The sequence below is a fragment of the Glycine soja genome, chromosome 17 (genome assembly GCF_004193775.1).
Source record: "Glycine soja cultivar W05 chromosome 17, ASM419377v2, whole genome shotgun sequence".
In the NCBI taxonomy this organism is placed as follows: Eukaryota; Viridiplantae; Streptophyta; class Magnoliopsida; order Fabales; family Fabaceae; genus Glycine; species Glycine soja.
Window position 1 is genome coordinate 4006290 of NC_041018.1, and position 21405 is coordinate 4027694.

Below are 21405 nucleotides of genomic sequence, written 5' to 3' on the forward strand. Positions count from 1 at the left end.
TAAAAATTCATTAAAAACGTGGTGTTACTTATTAACTTTACCATATTTGATTTTTGGGTCTCAATTAAAGTGTTAGAATACCATTATTAGCTTAGATTAATTAAAAGTCGTAATTAATGGTCTGATGATATTAGTATTAAGGATTTTTTTTAACAGCTTAGTATTAAGGAAATTAAATAATCAAGAAAACTTTATTTTGCTGTGTTTAATCAAGATATTTATCATATAAGAGACATAAAAGTCATTAAAAATATATAAAATTGAACGCATTGCTACAAGTAATTTGTAATCCGTATAATTCGTGAACTCAATTTTTATTTTGCGTGTACTGTCCTGACTCCTTAGCCCCTAGCATTTTATTCACCCAATATCTCAAAGTAACACCCTTTAAACTCTTGGAAAATAATAATGGTTAAATGTTAATTTGTATCCTAAAGAGACTAGTTAAAAAACTAAATAGCCTTTTTTTAAGATATATAAAATTATATTTTTCATGATCTTTTTGTATTTTCATATAATTTACACACTAAATATTTTTTTAAAATTCCTATCGTTAAGATAGCAAAATTCATAATAATATCGCCCGTATAAGAATTTACAGAAAATTAGGAATGTTTCCATTTCATATATGTATAAAATATTTATTAATTACATATTTTAATTATAATTTTTTGAGAAAATATTTTAATTATAATATACTTTATATATTTAATTTTTTTATTATAAACTTTAGTTGTATAAATTATAAAATAAATATCTACCCTGTGCAATACACAAACTAAAATTCTATTTTTTTAATAAATAAGTTAGGCTAAGCCATTGTTTTCCGAACCATTTAATATATTCTCACCCTACTTGGTGTAGTTTGTAGAGAGATCGATCGAATAGTTGACTAAATTTTGAATTTTCTACCCGAAAATAGTTTGAACTTTGAACTGTTTTAAAATTTTCACTGCCAAATGGTTATACGAACGTATCATATGAATTATCAGTTTCCCACGTAATATTTATTTAAGTTGTGAAAACATTTGACTTTGGAAAAACAGCTTTACATCGATGAAGTATTTATAAATCATATTTAACTTTTAGAACTATTTTCTTTTGATATTATACTAGGAATAACAAATTCAACATTTAGTACATATTTTTCTATCAAAGTTGATGTTAATCGTCCCCAAATATTTTTTTTAAAGGTCAAAGAAGTCCCCAAATAATTTATTAAGCATCAACAAAATCAAACAATTAATGGAAGATAAAAAATACTAGGTCAGTTACTGTAATATCATGCGTAACACGTGATGGTATCATTATATTAGAAAAATGTACATACAATTTATTCAATTCTTCCTCACTCCTAAAGTATTAAAAAAAATCAAAACCGTAATTCAAATTTTTAAGCACCTCGTTCGAGCGAGCCACATGCATCTTCTTTTTTTGTGCGTGTATTTCATCATAAGGGTGGTTGACCATTATATCATTTGTATGTATCTATCACGGGTCTTAAGCTTACTTGTTTTTTTCGTCAACACGAACTTAGATCCTAGCTCTCGGTTGCTTGAGTATTTTAAGTGACAATGACATATTAAATAATTTTCAATTATATAGTAAGTGATTAATTAATTCGTTATACTTATTAATTTGATATTTTGATCTATAAATAAATAATTAATCGAAAATAAATAAGACCTTATGCCGCGAGATTGGTCAGATCATTTCCATTTCATAATTGCAATGTTAGAGTAACTTCTGCAGCGTTGTATGATTGGATTCTTGAATTTCGGGTTGTTAAATTTAAGAATGAAACCCTTAAATAAATTTAATTACTCATTTAGTCTATATAACTTTTAAATTTATTAATTTTAGTCCCTATGATTAATAAGTGACTTTTTAGTCCCAATAATTTTCCATTTAATTTCCAATAGTTTTTTATCGTTAAAATTATTTAACACCGTTAGATTATTGTTGCCGACCGTCCTTCCCCGGAACTCCCTCTCTCTCGAGAGGTCCCCACCTTGCAACGGATACTACACTTCCACCAACACTGGCTGCAAAATTGGCATCGTCGTGACCTCTTCAACACATGCAAAGGTGAGAAATGGAGAGGAAGGTTTTGACGGCACGGTGTACGGCAAGGTTTTCCGTTTGAGACATAGCACTTAACCATAATGAATCTGAACTCGTGATTGTTGCCGTCAACTATGAATCATCATTGAGTATTATGTCTCAAACGGAAAATCTTATCGTACACCGTGCCGTCAAAACTTTCATCTCCATTTCTCACCTTTGCATGTGTCAAAGAGGTTGACGGTGACACCGATTTTGTAGCGGGCGACAGTGAGGGTGAAAGTACAGTATCCGTTGCAAGACGGGGGCCTCTCGGAAGAGAGGGAGCTCTGGGAAAGAATGACCGGCAACAATAATTTAACGATGTTAAACAATTTTAACGGTAAGAACTTATCGGAATGGTAAACTACAAAGACTGAAAAAGTCACTTATTATCTATAGGGATTAACATATAAAAGTTTGGAAACTATAAAAACTAAATGAGTAATTAAACCTAAATCATATCAACAACTTGGTTACACAAATAATTATTGCTTGAGAACAAAATATAAGGAAAATGCAACAAAATTTGTTCACAAGCAATATTTTAAATCCCAAAATATGTCATGCAGAACGCTTTTATTTATTTTTTAATTGTTAACATCCGTTGTCTCTAAAAAAAAGTTCCCAAAAACGTTCAAGCTTTACAGGGGACCCAAGCCACATATTATTGTTCCGAAATCGATATAATATTCAAACAGAGAACAGAAAAAAAGCAAACAACTTAATTAAGATTTTTTAAACATTTTTTGTTATACAAAATTTTAAATACACCTTTAAGTTTTAAAGAGGAACAAAAAAACTTTAAGTGTAATTCAGTAGGATGGAAGATTAATTTGCACAAAGGATCAAAATTATTGAAAATACATCAAAATTCTACCAAAAAAATCAAATATTTTAGTTAAAAAAATATTTTTTAGTATTTAGATATATATGTTACTAAGTGCTTACACAATTTTAAAAGTGTTAGAATGTTACTTATAAAATATTGTTTCATTTAAAAAAAAAATCAAATGAAGATTTTAAAAAGTAACTAATAATTAATATACTAACATTATATATATCACAATAATATAAAAAAACATCGGTCAACATTTATCTATTTTTTTTAAAAAAAAATATATAAGTATCAAATTTAAAAAAGTTATGTGACGCAGACAAAAAAAAACCATACACAATAACACAATACACCTATTAATACTTTTAAAAATAAAATATTTAATAATCAAAATATGATTAAATATAAATTTAAGTATTAGAACTAAAATCATATATAATAAGAATCATGATATAAACATAACAAATTCACCATTCACTGCTAATAATGAATTGAAACAAGTGGTAAGAATTTGTATCTCATAATTAAATGATCTAGAATTTTAATCTTAATTGATTTTTTATTATAAAATAAATTATGTTGTTTGAAAAAAAATATTCATCTTGCACTTAAATTTCTAACTAAGATTTATTATTATTTATGGTGGGATAATTTTTTTTTACCAATAACATGCTTAAAAAAAATCACCATCCACTTAAATTAACTTGTATTAATTGCTATATAATTGAATTTACGTCCTCTAAAATATTAAGGTTATTTTAAAATATAATGCATCATTATTATTAAGTAAATTTTTTTCAACGAAAACTTCACATTATATTCACCAAATCATATTGTACGTAGCATAAGTACATACTATAATAAGAAAAACTAAAAATCGGTATTTTTTTGCAAATTGTGATACTCTCCAGACTTATACATATTTACTGATTGGTCTCTACTATGTTGGGATTTTATAATAGTGCCCGGTACCCAAATTAGTGGCTAGTGTTGAGTGTTTACTCTGAAATTTGAGGAGCACCAGAAACTGGTAAGGGTGCTGCGTCCACTCATTCATTACTCACTATACTCATACGGGGTTTCTAAATCATATGCCAAATTAGTAGACACCCTATGAATTGTTGTTCTGCCATGGCGTCCCTTCTCAAATCACCTTCCTTTCTCTCTCCTTTGAACCAAAAGGTGATTTTGGAATTCATCATGTTCATTAATCTCTTGTCACTTGTATTCTTGCCTTTTCTGTTTTGCACTTTTGCTTACAATATGCCAAATTGGAGACTTTAGTGGATGTGTTTGCTTTTTACGTGTTGTTCCCAATTTGGAAGTTGGTGGGGTTGTCTTTTAATTGTGCAACCTCATGGTGTTTTATTACAAGGTGCAAAATCCAGGCATTTCTAATGCATGAGCTACTCATGTTGTTGGGCTGTTTTAATAATAGCATAGCTTACTAGGAGTATAAAAATGCTCAGGAAATAAATTACTATGTCATCACTTGTTTGATATGTTTTGTGCCACTTGTCCTCTGTGTTGTTGTTGGTAAACAATAAACATGGCCATTGTCCGTAGTCAAAAGTTATCCATCGGAAGGATTGGAGGGAGAAAAGTGAATTTTCTTGGGCATTTGATGCCTTTTCAGATGGAAAAAAAACATCACTGATTGGGATATTGGTACCACATGACTTCCTCTTGCCTCTGATTGTTTTGACATGTTTCTGTCTCTTTTGTGCTTTTTTGGTGTTGGCAGTAAACATAGTTGTTTGCGATTTGAATAACTTGATTTGATACAATTTGGCAAGCCAGCAATTTGTATCATGTGATAAATCACAAATGCCTTTGAATCTTGAAAGCATGTAACTTCAATTGTTTCGAACTGAATTTCAGCAGTTTCTGAGCAGTGAGCCATTGTTAATTGACACTTCACCACAAACCTTTTTTGTTGCAGTTGAATTATGTAAGCTTTTCTCCCATGACCACAAACCTGCAATCCAAATTTTGTCGTGCTAGTGTAAGAAATGGGAGATGGCATGTTCCTAGTTTGACAATAAAATCTCAGGCAGCTGTTGAAGGGGATGTACTTGAGAAAGAATCAGTCTCTATCAATGAAGAAAGTGGTATGTAGTTGGTTATTGTTCGTTGTCTGCTTTATTCATGTGTTTCAGAGTTGCTTTTGATCCATTATTTGTATTTTGATGTTGCTGGAAATTTTCAGATTACGGGGTCGTTTGTATGCACCATGTTGGAATTTTATGTGAAAACCTAGAAAGATCACTTGAATTTTATCAAAACGTTCTAGGTATGCCAGCTTGTCAAACTAAAATTATCTGTGTACATCGTGTTACAATGAAGTACATGAATAACTAAATTGAATGGAATTTAGGCCTCAAGATTAATGAAGCAAGGCCACATGATAAGCTTCCATACAGGGGTGCTTGGTTGTGGGTAGGCTCTGAGATGATTCATTTGATGGAGCTTCCAAACCCTGACCCTTTAACTGGACGAGCTCAACATGGTGGTCGAGATCGTCACACGTGTATTGCGATTCGTGATGTTTCCAAGCTGAAAGCAATCTTTGATAAAGCGGGTACAACTTCTTTCCTTCTTTAAACAACATAAATTTGCGGTTCACCATGATTTACAGCCTTTTAAATGACATGCTCTAGGATCTGCTTTATGATACTTTTCTGTGGTCTTCTACTTTTCAGGGATCCCTTACACACTTAGTCATTCTGGAAGACCAGCAATCTTTGCACGTGATCCCGATGCAAATGCTCTAGAGTTTACACAAGTAGATGGTTGATGTTTATGGATATTACTTGCTAGGCTACACCCCTTTGTCGCTATAAGTCACCAGAATGTAGAAATAAAGTTACAAATGATTACATGTATGTAAAGGCTGAAGGGATTGTAACTAGTAAGAGCCATAGTAAAGTTGTTTGCTACTCTGCTATGCAGTGGCACTAGCAGCAATAGAATACTGGCGTTCATCTTATATATAGCACACCTGTAAGGATAAACGGTACGTGAATACTGAGAAATAAGATTGAAAGAAATTAGAATATGGCAAGTGATCTTTTCATCAAAGTGCTAGAGGCTCCACGAAAGGGAAACATACAAGTACGGCGTAAAATTGGAGATATTCAGAAGCCAAGAGTTTCATTGTTTGGACAAATGGGTTATCGTAAACAATTTATCTTACTTATTTTTCTTTTCTTTCTATACGCACAAGTAATTAGTATGTTCTATCTGCACCATTACATCACAAAGCTTCAAATTTCATTATGAATTACAAAATATTCCTAATGGCAATAATTAACTTCGGAACAGAAAGCAAATAAAAGTCCATTATATTATGATCATTAGATTTATAACGTGCCAATACTTTAATAATGGAACAATGTCACGATATACATGAATATGCTAATATTTCATCCGCAATAAACTTTCATTCTTGTCCAAAGTTCGTAAGAAAAGTCTGCACGCCGTCACGCTGCTAACATTTCTCTCTTGTGCTATAAATACAATGGCTAAAGAAAGTTTATATGCAACCTTAAATGGAAAAAAAAAAAAAATAGCAGCACGTGCAGCTGAATTCTCAGAGTTATACTTTTCATACAACAATTTCTTACTATACTTTTTACAATATTTTTTTTTCTATCTCTCCATCTCATCACCTATCTTTCAAACCTTTTGTACAATTCAAATTGTGACTGTTTTTATGCCCCAAGTAAAAGTGGGTTGTGATGAGCGGTAACTAGTAAGAAATTTCACTGCTTACTAATCAAAAGGTCACTCCAGACTTCCACTCCTGAATGGCTGAACGTAAAGTATGGTTTGGAGTCAACACAGAATGCTGAAGTTTAAGCTTTGTCATGGGTGACACATTGTGTTTGCTGAGCCATGCCTTGATTGCTACGTACTCATAAGTGAACCCATCCGCAGCAATATATGGATCATCCATGATTTCCTGCAGTACTCACAAATCAACCAAGAATGAACAAATAGCTGAAAATGATATGCATCACAAAGATATCAAAACACAATAACCAAATGTTCATCAGATAAGTGCAGGTTTATTATACCTGAAGGATTGGACAATAATACTGGCTTGGCGCACTTACACTATTTCTTCCCATCCTTGCACTAGCATTTGCCGCATCAGAAAATCTTTGGAGCATTGGAAGAACTTCAGTATCAATCTCTGGTCTATCTCTGCATCTGAGTGCAGTGCATTTAAGGGCTACTTGAGCCAATTCCACTGTCTCATCCAGTGGCCAATCTCCAGCTGATGGATCTAAAATATCACGGAAGGAGCCATTTGTAATTGCATCTTCAACAGTCACAATGAGTCCACGCGCATGTCGACCAGTTATCAATTGGAGAGTTATAACTCCAAAAGCATATACATCTGATTTTGGTCTGACAGTGCCAGTTCTCTGATACTCTGGGTCCATGTAATGCAGAGTACCGGCAAGAATTGATTCTCTGTACTCTGTGACATTGTCAGGCACGACTTCTACAAGGAGTTTAGCCAGCCCAACATCTGCAATTTTGCTCACATAATTTCTGTCTAACAAGACATTGCCAGGTTTTATATCTCGATGGACAATAGGCTCTGGCTTTGAATTATGCAAGAATGAGAGCCCACAAGCCATTTCAAAAACTATACGAAATCGAAAAAACCAAGGAAGTGGTGGTTTTCCATTTTTTTTTAGAAGATAGTCTTCTAGACTTCCATTTTCCATGTATTCATAAACAAGACAGCCACTCTCAGGACAGGCTCCAAGTAACAATACCATATTAGGATGATGTAGTTGACTAAGAATCTCAACCTGCAACAAATGGGAGACAACAGAAACTCAGAAGGAATGCTTTCTCTTGTTATTGCAGCATACAAATATTGAATTAACTTAAGATATTTAAAAGGCACCTATCATTAGGAAGCATTGAAAAATGTGATGCAAGGGAGTATAGTTTGAAAATTCAATCAACTTTTAAATCAGCAAATTTCATACGAGGACTATTGCAGCACACAAAGAACGAACAGAGTAAATCCTAAGGAAGCTTGATCTGTCAAGGATTAGTTTATTACTAATTTTTTATCAGTCAACTTTTCCGGTGGTAGAGGTAGTGGGATAGCCAATTTTTAAAATTTCCAAGGGACTTGGATACTAAAGCTTACATTTGTAAATTTTATATACCAGTTCATGCTTTAGACTCTTAGAACATTTAAAATATGATATGAAGAACCCCACTAGAAGGACACAACAAAGAGTTAGTCTCAGAATCTCACTCTCATATAAACAATTTCAAAGGGAAGAAAATTCAAGCACAAGAAGGACCTCTTTTAGAAACTCCTCTTTCTTGTTGATTGCGTCCTGGTGCAGAACCTTTACAGCTACTGGTGTGTGATCAAGATTACACTTGTAAACTTTCCCATATCCTCCTTCACCAATTATCAAGTCCTCAGCAAAAAAGTTCGTTGCTAGCTTGATTTCATCCATGGTGTACTTTCTGTATCTCCTGTCATTTGAGAGCAATGTATCCACAATTCTCTGTCTTTCTATTGATTCTCTAAGGACATCAAGTTCAGCCATCTGTCTTTCATATGACTCTTTGGAAAACTTATTTTTCGCCTCCTCAAGCTCCTTCATGACTTTTAAGTACTTTGTTTTCTCTTCAGCAGCAAACTTTCTCAAAATCTCCTCTCTTTTTAAGGAAGCATTAACTATTTTAGTTTCTTCAAGAGATTCAGAAGAAAGTAAAAGGGCCTGCAAGTAAAAAGTGCTAACTCATAAAGATATAAAGTTCTCTGATTGAAGCATAATTACTGTGAAGTGCCAAACTCTAAACCAAAAATTTAATTGAAGTCCAATTTTAGCAACTGTGCCACAATGAAGCAGACATGGCTGTGGCTCTTAAAAAACTAAATTTCGAATAATTGTTGAAATTAAAGAGGGCATGGGCTTTATGTTTGAATATGATTGAAACCAGTTTTTTTTTCATTTTGCTTTGATTTATTTATTGAATTTTAATTTTGTTGACTTCAAGGCTGTGGATCAGGTTTTAGTCATCCAAAATTTTATGTTTAAAAGTAATTGATAAGCAGCATTATATGCTCTTAGGGAAAATCATTTGCCTTTTCTTTTAACAAATAATTGGGTTGATACTTTTCGTAGGCATTGGCTTAGACATTGAGAACGTGGGGGGAGGAAGGGGGATAAAAGAAAATAGCTTAGCTGAATTAGAGACCCATACATGTAATTCCTTTTACAAACAAAAGAGATCTCAAATGTTATCAAACTCTCACCTGGTTTTGAGCTTGAACCAGTTCTTCACAGACCTGTTTGTACATGGTGATAGTATTTTGCAACTCCAGCTGCAGCCGTTCCACTTCTTCTTGCATGACTAACTGCATAAGACATAAGTACACATCATATGAACACCACAGCCATGTTGGAGAATAAAAAGTATACCATTTTCACAAGAAGTTATTCATATGTGACACCCCCCCAATGGTTCCTTTTGACTAAAAAGAAAAAAGTCACCTGTTCACGTTGTGCAGAAGCAATGGAATCAAATGAGTGGAGGCTGATAGTTTCAATATCATCTCCACAGTTTTCTGAATTTTGTTCTTCATTTTTGGTAGAATTTTCAAAAGAATTCCTACGACTAGATGATTGCAGACCAATGTAACTACGCTCTGATATGGATAAAAACCGGAAATTCCTTAGAATTTTAGGTTCAGTTGAGGATGAACTAATTCCAGACATTTCTCTGCCAATGCCATTGTCCTCTTTATTTACTTTAGTAGACAAGAAGTACCTAGGGCTAGTCTCTGTTGGAGGGTAAATAAAAAAAAAAATCAGAAATTATACAACTTCATCCATAAAGATAAATTCAAGACCCTAATTCTATGAAAGCATCATCGAAAACCAATATAAGATGGTCACACAATCAGGGTGTAGGTGCAGACACCAAAATCCTGAAATGCAAGATCTTCAATCATACCATGAGAACGTGAAGATGAAAAGTCAGCCAACTTGGATATAATTCTATCTCTAGCTACAATATATACATCACAACTGTCAGGAGCACATCTTAGAATGGTAGTTGGTATCCCAGGTCCTTTTAGCTTCCTGGAAGAAGAAAAACTGGATTTTAGAAGCTAGGAACTAGTAAAGGAGCATTGTTGTATATTACTTTATGATCCATTTTTCCTTAGATGAACTGTTTGTAAAAAAAACTGAAAAATTAATTTCGTTGTACTTCCAACGAAAGTTTTCGGTTGAGGTGACAGATTTAGCATGCAAGTGTCAAACTCATAATTGGAAAAACCTAATTAGATAATAGATGCCTATAGGAAGTTGAAATCAAGTCGATCTGTCATATAAAAGCTCTAAAACATTTATATTTTCCACTACAGTAAATCATACTATGTAGTAGCATAACTATGAAACTTCATTGATGATAAATAGACATAATCCAATATAGTAAGATTATTTCACATTGACTGATATATCAACAAAACAGAAAAATCACAATGTTTGTTTTAGCCTTTAACACTTGTGAATATTTAGAAACACATACCTTGTTATGAAATTTGAGGAGTCAGAACCCAGCACTAATATTTGGGACCCGGACTCCGAAATAAAGCTAAGAAGTGCTTCTGCAGCATTGTCATCTTCTAGCAGTACTGTTTCCATCTACAAAATTTCCGCATTAAACTTCCCTTAACATCTTTTCAATCTCAAGTTGAAACTAGCGCAGACCAGAAAACCAAGTTATGAAGCACGGAAAATCTGAAATTAACAGCATGCATATTCATATCCAATACTACATTTGTATTTTAAACATATCTCCTCCTCCTTTTTTACACTCATTGTCCTCACAATAGGGATACAGATTTTAAGTCCAGTTTTCATCAGTTGCATTTTTTAAAACATATTCTCACTCTTGCAATCTTGCCTAAGAGAGTTAGAGATCTGAGACTTCTTTACATCACAGTAGTCGTGCCTTAGGGTGTGTTTGAAAGAGCTTATTTACAACTAATGTGAATTTATCGCATGGCCTCTCTTATGACGCATAAGCATGTGTGTAATTGTTTGGGAGAGCTTATGAAAATTTTCAGTTTATTCCTGTGAGTTCTCCAAGATAGCTTATTATAACGGATGAGAGAGTTTCTAAAAAATGATACAAGCCACAAGTGTTTTTTGAGAGCTTCTTTACTAGAAATGTAGAGTTTTTTCCAGTAAAGAAACTCTCAAGAGCACTTCCAACCTAGCCTTGTATCCAAACACGCTCTAAGTGCATAAATTGATTGTTTTCTTTCTCGTAGAAGTGTGTACGAGGGAAGTTTATTCAAACAGAACCTAAAACTTCTTCAATTTATACATAAGTATACTTGTTTATCTAAACGGACCCTTGATTTGTTAAGAAATAGTGTGTATTTGCATATGCTAAGAAAATAATCACCGTGTTTGAATCACAGAGTTTCTTGAACGGAACAAAGATTTGTTCAGATTTTAGTTTCGCATCCAGCACAGAAGCTGCAAACACATCGGCGTCTGCTTCGGAAATAGGAATATACTCTCCAGCTGCAAAAACAACAACAACGCATTTCAGTTAGTTAGTTTCTTCTTATGAATCATATAGTTGGTGCGAGGGACGTGACGTACTTGGTGTTGCAATTGAAGTGATTCGAGGGATGACGTGAACTAAGATGAACCTATCGGCTTGAGGGACCAAATTGTCCGCAGCCCACTGCACTGCTCGCCGGCTACCCTTGGACCCGCCGCTCACGGCAACGGCAACCGATCTCCGCGACGGTGTGGACATATTTCAGTTGGTCAACGATACTTTTAATTTAATTGCTCCTCTTCAAGTCTTCAACTACCGCACCAACCGTTGAATTTACTTAAAGACTTCTCTGTTTATGATCATTGCTCTTACTGTTCGCTATTCTTGTGCTAATAAAACTCGTTTTACGTGGGAGATGAAATTTAAAGGATAAATTTTATTTTTTCCCCCCTGGGTAAGGAGATAATCTGTTAGTATGTTATAACATATGAAAAATAATGAAATTGTATAAATATAAAACATTTAAAACTTTTCATTTAGGAAAACATAAAAAAAGTAGATTAATTAAATAAATAATTTGACGAAGGCAAGCAAGTCGATATTTCATATTAATTGAAAAAAAAATTATTGACTAACATTTTTAACAAATATATAATATATTTGATAAGTATTTTCAGTTAACTTTTGGACTTTCTGCCAAAAAATAAAATTGTTTGACTGTATTGGTAATGTTTGATAAATAATTTTTTTAGTAATTTGTAGTGTTTGCTAGTGATTTTTGGATGCTAATTTCTATTTTTAAAATTTTATTTCTTTGTTATTCTTAAAATATTTATTAAGTTTACCTTTTATCCTTTTTAGCTTACATAATAGAGTTTTATTTTATTTTATGGATTTTTATATTATACTATTTATTTTAAATATTAATTATTTTATCATTTTAGCATTTTACTTCAAAATATTGATAATTGGTCGACAAGACAATAATAACATGCAGTGGTATTAAAAATACACAATGATATTATTATGATAATCAATATAATAGAATTATGACAACTATTTAAGCATATGCTATCTGTCAAAAAAAAAATAAGCATATGATATTTTTATTTTGTTTTAAATTTAGTTTAAAATTAATATAAGATTATTAGTAAAATATATAAAATTCAAACAATATAATAATTGAAACTAAAAAGTGGAATTAAAATAATTAATATTTAAATAAAAATTATAAAAGTTCAAAATAAATTAAAAAGTAAAATTAGAATTATTTTATACATAAAATAATATTGAAATTTATTTAAAAATATCATATAAACATCTCTATTTATATTATTTTATATTTATTAATATTTCAATATTTTACCAAACACTTATATTTAATTATCGGATAAATAACTTTCAATTATTAGACAACTTTTCAACTTTGAAGTTCAAACTATAACTTTAAAACTTTTAACTGATTTTGACTACTTTTTTCATACATAATTGTCATGACATTTTCAATTTTCAAAAGAACTAATATAAGTTTCATTTAAATTCTGAACCATGCACCATGCTCTCCTCTAGTGTTTTATATCTAGGATTTTGTGTTTTTAAAACAAGACATTCTTATGCCTTAAAAAAAATATTCTTATCCAAAATTAGTTTTCATTTTAGACTCCTTATTTATTTGAAATCTTATGTAAACAAAAACTTATTTTCAAATGATCTAACTCAATTAATTAAGATACATGATTTATTATAAACCATCCGATACTTATCTTTGGATTTTACATATTGACAAAAAAAAACTTATTTATAAACTTAATTAATATATGGAACTCACTGACATTATTTTTCTTTTACAATAATTAAAGATCGATAAAGGTTCAACATAGTTGCTAGGGTGGTTTTAACACTTGGCTTATTAGATGCTACTCTTTAACAATTAACAACATACGTACATGCAATATTGTAAATGCATACGTACAGAGCAGAAATTAATTCGAGTCCCATAATTGCAAGTTCTTGCATCATCTTGTTTGGGATATCTAAGGAACTGCATGATCACCAGAGCCAGCATATACAAACAGTCTTTTGGCAATCCTCAAAATATATATAGACATCATAGGATAAAATTCAGTCAGTACGTATAAAGAGTAGTACATCTTCATATGGTTGGCATACAATGAAGAAGCTAGAAAATTTAAGAACACATTAACAGTCACATATAGGAACAGAATCCATGATCGTTAATTTGATTTCTTTTTCTTTATATACCTAAGATTACCCAGTTACCTGTTATTTAATAAGTGGCAAATGAAATATGCATGTGATGATTTGCACTTGAGTATATCATGCAATTGTAGTATTAATATAGAACTTTCAAGTATATATATGCTACAGACAAAAGACTAGTATGAAATGAAGAGGAGAGGGAGTTAAAGGAGGTGGTGACAGATAGAGAATGAGCACACAGCTTTTAGCACGAAAGATCCATGCTAGGAAAGAGCCAAGTGCTCACTCTCTTCTGTCACCTCCACAAATTAACAAACCTGAAGCATACATAGACTATTCTGTAATTGATTCACTTCTTTGTTAATTATCAACCCAATGGCAGAATTGAAGGAGATACATATTATGAGTTTTCTTAGAATATATATATATATATATATATATATATATATATATATATATCTTCTGTAATTAACTTGATGGTGAAGACTACAGAGTGGTTTGGCTCTCAATATATAGGGGAGGGACTGATGAGAAGGTATCTACCTCCCAATAATGAAATATGCCCGTAGCTGACGAAGATAAATTCTCTTTCATTTCATCTAACGATTCTAATTGGTTCTTTTTTCTGCCAAACTAATAACCATACAATGCTTTCAAAAGAAAAATTTGGGGCAATGATATACTTTGTAAAGGATGTACTTTGCCTCATAGTTGTTGCAAGTTAGCAGCCGTGCCAGCTATTCGGTTGCAGTTACCTGAGAATAAATGTACAACAGGTGTCTACTTTGTTTAATTTCTTGATTTTATTTTTAGTTAATATTTTTTATTAGAATTTCATTAAATATAATGTAGAGTAAAAAAGTTTTATAGTCACTCAAATAATGTGTGATGTCACATTATTTAGGAAATTTAACATTTTAATAAGTTAAAAATTATGTGTCATTAAATTCATTAAATAATATTAATGAAAGTGACAATAATATAAGTTAAGTTTGTGAGAAAGAAATAAAAATAATTTGTACCTAATACATCTTTAGATAGGATTGATAAATTTTTAAGTGTGACTAATTAAATTGTTTCATATCAAGGATTAGTCATATAATCAATCTAAAAAATTAAACTTCTAAGAATTTTTAGGATCTCACGTGCTAGATCAAAGAGCTAAAGAATCTAACAAAGGCAGTTTTTTTTTTTGTTAAATAATAAGTCAATATATCATTAAATGTTAGGAAAAAAATGTACTAGTATAATCCCTAATTTTCTTTTTATAAAGAGTCTTGCTATCAATCACCTTTATCATAATTTATAGAAAGAAATTTTTTATTATAAAATTTAAAAAACAAGAAAACATAAAAACAAGATGATATTCTTTAGGATAAAAATCTATTAACTAAAAATTACAATTAGAATTGGATCACAATCAAAATCCTACATTTTTGCATAGACAAATACATTGAGTTTATGTATGTACAAGGACGTGTCAAGTGAGAACATTTTTTATTGTTGAGAACTGAAAATTATAAATATAAATTATTAAATTATATCTAAATGGTCAAGATTAAAAAGTTAGTTAATATTCACATGACACTTAATAAATTATGTGTATTTTTTTAATCTTGAACATTTAAATATGTATGACTTGGCTTGGAAGTTATTAGAGATTCAATTCCCTTAATTTTGTCATATATGATATAAAAATAATATAGTCCCTTACCTTCAATCTTTCCTTAAAAGAATGTTGGACATCTCACTATTTCTAGCCATTTTTTTTAGTTAAATTTTTAGTTGTTGAACTTTTCTTCCATTAATATTTTAGTCTCCCCTATCAAATATCACCATTAAGTTTGTTACATGACATTAGTTTTATTAATATTTTATGGCGTTTAGTTTTTGGCAGTAAAAACTGTCTTGCATTCTTGATTTGCTTGAACTATATTAACAGTTTCTAGCGGGTTTTAGATGCCAGAAATTGCTTCCCCGGCCATAAAAAACAAATTCCTCAGTTCTTCTCTTCTTGGCTATTTACTTCTCCCTCCTCTCCAGCGTCGACGAACCCATTGCGAGAAAACCCAGAGACAAACAGAGGAAATCTAGAAAGATACATGTTGCACACACAAATTTTACTCATTCACACGGAAACCCACCACGAATTTGGCGAGTAAAGCAACCATATCTACATCACAAAAAACAAAGAAGTAAACAAAACAAGTATATTTCCGCTCGCTGAAACTTGGGTTATCCAAAGAAACGCGGTCTTTACAGACTAAGGTTAAGGAAGAGCAAGAGACAAGTGAAGGACTAAAAGGAACAAATATCACAATCAAAACAAGTGAAAGGCTAAATGTTATTATTTTGGACTTTATTGGCTGTTAATTTCTTGTGCTCCTTTGAATAATATGTTTATTTGATTTATTTTGTTTCTGAGTTTAGTTTTGGAAGTTGAGAAGTTTGTTTTTTTGTGTTGGAGAAGCAATTTTTTTATAAGTATTAGTCACAGGTTTTGGTCACTATAAATAGTTTAACACCTTTCATACAAGTAATTTTTTGAAAGTTTTGAACCACTATAAATTACAATAAAATATTAATACAACTAATATTACATCATTACCATGATATTTGATCACAAGAATTAAAACATTAACCAAATAAAAGTTCAGAAATTAAGATTAGTCAAACTTTTATTTAGAAACTAAAATTCAAAATTTTGAAAAAGTTAGTAACGTTTTTTTCTGATTATTTCTAGCCTATCTTACTCCATGTTAATTTGTATATTGCATTTTGTGGCCCTGTCTTAAGTCATCTAAGCTTATCTGCTGAAGTTTATTTTCAAAGTGCCCATTCTAGAAGATAATAAGCATCTAGGTGAAGATTTATATAGTTATTTCACTATTGGACAATTGTGGAGAATGGGGCCTGGTGGGTTAAGTTGACCATGTATTATTTCTGACATGTGGTTAACGTTACAAACCTTTACACACTGGAAGCTTATTGATAAATAAAGGTTGAGGATATAAATGCCAATTTTACGTGGCCATCCTTATCAAGTAATTGTTAATAAGGAAGGAATAAAGAAGGGGAAGATAGCTATCTAGTGAAATTATAATTTATCCTTAAAGCAGGAAAGTTAAGCCACTTAAACCTTGGAAAATCAAATAGCATGGTAAGAAAGAGATGTTTTGTTGTGCACATACAAAAATCTATATTGGCATATATAAGTGGCTTATGCATAAAGTATATATTCGTTCATCAATTAAACAAAAACAACTGAGGCAAGAATCATTAAATGTTATTATTTCTTAAGGAAATTTGTACAAACTAATGTCAGAGATTTTAGACGTACGTGTCGATCTGCCAATTAGGCGTTCCTGGTTGAGTGCTAAACTAACAAATAATTTATTGTACGTCATGCTCAAGGAAGACCATTCTATTGGCTCGAAAAAAAGTTTTAAAGCAACGATTTAAGTTTACCAAGAATTATTGATTCCACAAATCAATACCTAGTAATTAAGTAATAGCCACTAATTACCAAGGGCTTATGCATGGAGCTGTGAGTTTCGATTCCAATTACATTTGTCAAATTCGTGTGTTTAAACATGAAAATAACAGTCAAATCATGGCATTTCATTCAAGAAATTAAAGGACAACAAAAAATGCTACATACGTGCATGTTTCTTTTTTAGTTAAAATTGGTAGACACATATTTCAATACAGATTTAACAAATAAAAATAAAATAAAAACAGAAATAAAAATCCAGATCATTTTGCAAAAGTATTTTTGCCTTAAAAGTAATCTTTTACCTGATTTTTAAACATACTCGTATTTGTCTGTGTAGAGGAACAAGGGGAATATATGAATTTTTTTTGTCTGTAGCAATTGATAGTCCTCAATTTATGTTTGAGTTGTCTCAGTTGGACGAAGGAAATGTATTTCTAGGTATGTATATATCTATGATGAAGGCACAACTTTTTGTCACTCAATTCCAAACAGGCCATGGAAGATTCCAATTTTGAAGTGTACTTTTTGTGATTTCTTTACATGAGAATGTCAAACCGCCAGCAGCAGAGTATCAGCCGCCTTGGAAGAACTTATTCTGCTCTCTTGTGACTTGTGAGAAATTACAACTACTTTGCATAAAACTGGTTGGTTGAAGTGTTCCATGTGCATGTTTGGTTTGGTGTTGGAAAACTAATTTTGAATACATTTTTACATGATTAATTTTGACGTTAACAAATATTAAAATTAATTCTAATTTGAAATAACTTTGAATAATTTCTTTATTAAATTTAAAATTTTATAGAACATTTTACTCCTAACTTGATCTTATAATAAAATATTCAACCATAAATTACATTACTTCAAAATCACTTTTACAAAATTGATTTTACTCAAAATAAATTTTGTCAACCCTTATTTAAATATAAACTAATTTCTGTCCCGCTAAGAGAACTAACTCTATTATAATGTGGTTGAACAAAATTAATCCAAAACTATACTTAATGCAAGGTTGTCAAAGATGACTAGAAAATTCAAACAAAAAGTTAATGGTATTGCTGAGCTCCACAAAAATGACAGATAATGGGTCTGGTAACCCACCCCCAACACAAAGAAGGGGAATTGCTATTCTCACCTCCCTTATTTTTATTTACACCCCCACATGATTTAAAAATTTATTTCTAACATAGCCTTTCAACGAAAATATGTTTCTCTTATATAAAATGAGTTTAATGTTTATGTACTTATGTTATCATTCAATCATAAATCACCGTATGAATTACTTTAAGATAATTATTTTAAAAGTTAACAAATTATCATACATAATAAGTTGTGATTGGATGATTGTGTAAAATTTTGGCTAAATTACAAATTTGATCCCCCTATTTATTTTAGAATTCAATTTTGATTCCCTTATAATTTAATTCATGAATTTAGTCCCCCAATTTTTTACAATATCGTTATTTTAGTCCTCAACCCCAAAATTGGACGTTGACTCTTAATTGCCAACACTAACTTTCACGTATCGTGCTTTTATTGTACGTTAATTTTTTGCACCTAATTAATGTCGGCCTCCAATAAAATCGCAACATATGGCGGTCAACATTTAATAAAAGCACAACACGTGACCGTTAAGGTAAGCAATTAACCGTCAACGTCCAATTTCAAGATTAGGAACTGAAATAACGGAATTGCAAAAAAATGGAAGACTCAATTCGTGAATTAAATTACAGGGGGAGCAAAATCGAATTCTGAAACAAATAAGAAGACCAAATTTGTAATTTAGCCTAAAACTTTTTACATTATCAGTGTATAATCTTTTTTCTCATATAAAATGTACAACGAAAACATATTTTTAGATGGCAGCTGAAGCTGTGAATGAATTTGTTGTAGGTAGAAGAAGGCAAACGTGGTGCCTTCCAAAACAAAAAAAAGCAAACGAGGAGCCCTCAAAGCTCTCATTGCTTTCAAGCTTGATTCCATATAGCTTTCTTTTGGGCTTGGGTTGAGTTGTAAAAAGAGGATAAGAAAGGCCCATGTTAATTCCCATTATAAATAAGAGTTTTCTTTAAAGTTTTATTTCACACACACACATTTGTATTTCTCTCATCCTAGCCAAATATACATTCGACGTGAAATCATATTTTTTTATAACTTTATGGGACATACTCTTTCACTTGAGTCCAGATATGGTGTAAACCAGGCTGTGAGAAAAGGGCATGCAGTGTCAAATTAATCAAAATTACTTATTGTTATTTGTAGTAAGCCACCCCCCATGTGCCAAATGGCTTCATTTTTTACCAATTATTCCGTTGCAATCTGCTGCTTGGTGCCGGCTGCTGCAATATTGTGCTCAAACTAAATTTTTATATGACCCTAACCTATAAAGGTTTAATATCATCGAATAAACATATTCAATTTGAAAGTGTGGTATGTTGATGAAACTTGCCAAATTTTGAGCAATATTCTAATTAAACTAGGATCCTATTGAAGCCAGAGAAAGATATGTGCATATCAACTTCGGCCACCACTTCGAAGCAGTAAGAAGTGGTGGACTAGTAGTCAGGAGGACCTTTTAATATTGTTATTTATTAGCATCTGCATGGTGGACATGTTGTTGTTTGTAGGATCTAATTCTTCATGGTTATTGGAGTACTGTCAAAATAAACAGGAAAATACAGCAGTTTAGTAACAAAAACTGGTTAAAAATTTTGGCGTAAAAATGTTGTCGGTTATATTTTTCAATCATAGCCTTCTGGTTATTGTTACATATAGTTTCAGACAGGGATAGGGGTAGGTAAACGAGCTTAGGTCTATGGACTGACCCACAGGGGTCGCGGTCCGTGCAGGTTACGGATCAATTTTTTTAAACGGTCTATGGTTATGTCATATTTTTGGGCCCACCCCGCTTAACCTACGGACTATGCGGGTTTGGCCCGCGGGTTGTCCATAGCCCGCATTAGATTTAATTTGTGTGATCTTGACCCAATTATATTAGGTTTGATTTTCTTTTTTTCACTTTAAACTTTTCTTTTAAAATAACAGATAAAGAAATATATTAGATAAGATAAAAATATAAAGATAAAAATAAATAAATTAAAAGATGATAAAGATAAAAAAAGATAAGATAAGAAAAATAAAAGATTAAGATAAGAAAGATAAGTGATAACCTGCTAAAAATCTTCTTTTTTGATATTTTCTCGATTTTTTTTCTCTTTTAATCTATCATTTTCATATCTGAAAGTCATAAATAATAAAAATATCAATTTAAGCTAAAAATAATTGTTAAATAAATATTTTTAAAGATATTTTAATATATTTTTATTATAAAAAATAACTCATATCATATTTAGCCGTTGTAGCAAGCTAAGAACATTTTTTCTCCTCACATGTGCTTAACAAATATCGAACTAGGCTTCTTGTTGACAACGTACAAGCCTTGATATATACTAAAAATTGGTTACTAGTATTTGATATGCAGGGTAAATAATATGTAATAATTATTGTCTTTTAATCACTTAACTTGACTTTATTCTAATATTTATTATTATTTTGAGTTTTAGGAAAAGAAGATGAAGATATGGAGATGGAGAAGACTCAAGCTACTTCAAATATGAAATTATTTGTTGTTGGAGATGTTTAAATTTCATATTTTAGATTTATTGCTTGGATTTTCTTTTGTTAAGACATTATTTATTTTAGTGATGTAATTGACTAATTATTGATATTTTATTTACCTTTGTATTGAACTTAATTTGATTGTATTATATTTTTATTAAAATTAATTTTTTTTTAAAACTAGGCCTGCGGACCGGCCCATTAGACTCGCGGGATTCGCGGGGCGGGGACGGATCAATTTATTTGGTCCGTGTAAGAAGCATGACGAATTGATCCGGTCCGCTACCAATGCGGGCTTATACGGGCGGACCTTACGCGGGACGGACCAGTCCGCTTACCCACCCCTAGTTTCAGATACAAGATACAAGGATGAACAATGTCCTGCATTACTTTACAAGCACAAGCACGACCGCTATAATATAAAAAGTGTCATTAACAAAAAAAATGTTAATAATTAGGCAGCTGCATTGATATAGTTTTTGTCTAACAAATTTAATTTGTTAAAAAATACAAATTGTATTTGCTATGCTAGTCATGTTATGTTATGCAATCATAT

General features: G+C 31.4%; 2 protein-coding genes across 2 annotated transcripts; one reads left to right on the top strand and one right to left on the bottom strand.

The window, feature by feature from the left end:
* The first annotated feature begins 3939 nt into the window (after positions 1 to 3939).
* LOC114392397 lies at positions 3940 to 6075 on the top strand. Its single transcript, XM_028353524.1, has 5 exons — positions 3940 to 4123; positions 4884 to 5052; positions 5151 to 5234; positions 5319 to 5522; positions 5644 to 6075. The coding sequence occupies exons 1-5, from the start codon at positions 4055 to 4057 to the stop codon at positions 5736 to 5738; spliced, it is 621 nt and encodes a 206-aa protein (XP_028209325.1). The 5' UTR covers positions 3940 to 4054; the 3' UTR covers positions 5739 to 6075.
* Positions 6076 to 6279: 204 nt separating this feature from the next.
* On the bottom strand, positions 6280 to 13646 carry LOC114392396 (U-box domain-containing protein 34-like). Its single transcript, XM_028353523.1, has 10 exons — positions 13491 to 13646; positions 11617 to 11968; positions 11414 to 11535; positions 10529 to 10644; positions 9950 to 10077; positions 9487 to 9776; positions 9249 to 9350; positions 8281 to 8709; positions 7021 to 7770; positions 6280 to 6905 (listed from the first exon to the last, which is right to left on the bottom strand). The coding sequence occupies exons 2-10, from the start codon at positions 11774 to 11776 to the stop codon at positions 6720 to 6722; spliced, it is 2283 nt and encodes a 760-aa protein (XP_028209324.1). The 5' UTR covers positions 11777 to 11968; positions 13491 to 13646; the 3' UTR covers positions 6280 to 6719.
* Between the last annotated feature and the right edge of the window lie 7759 nt (positions 13647 to 21405).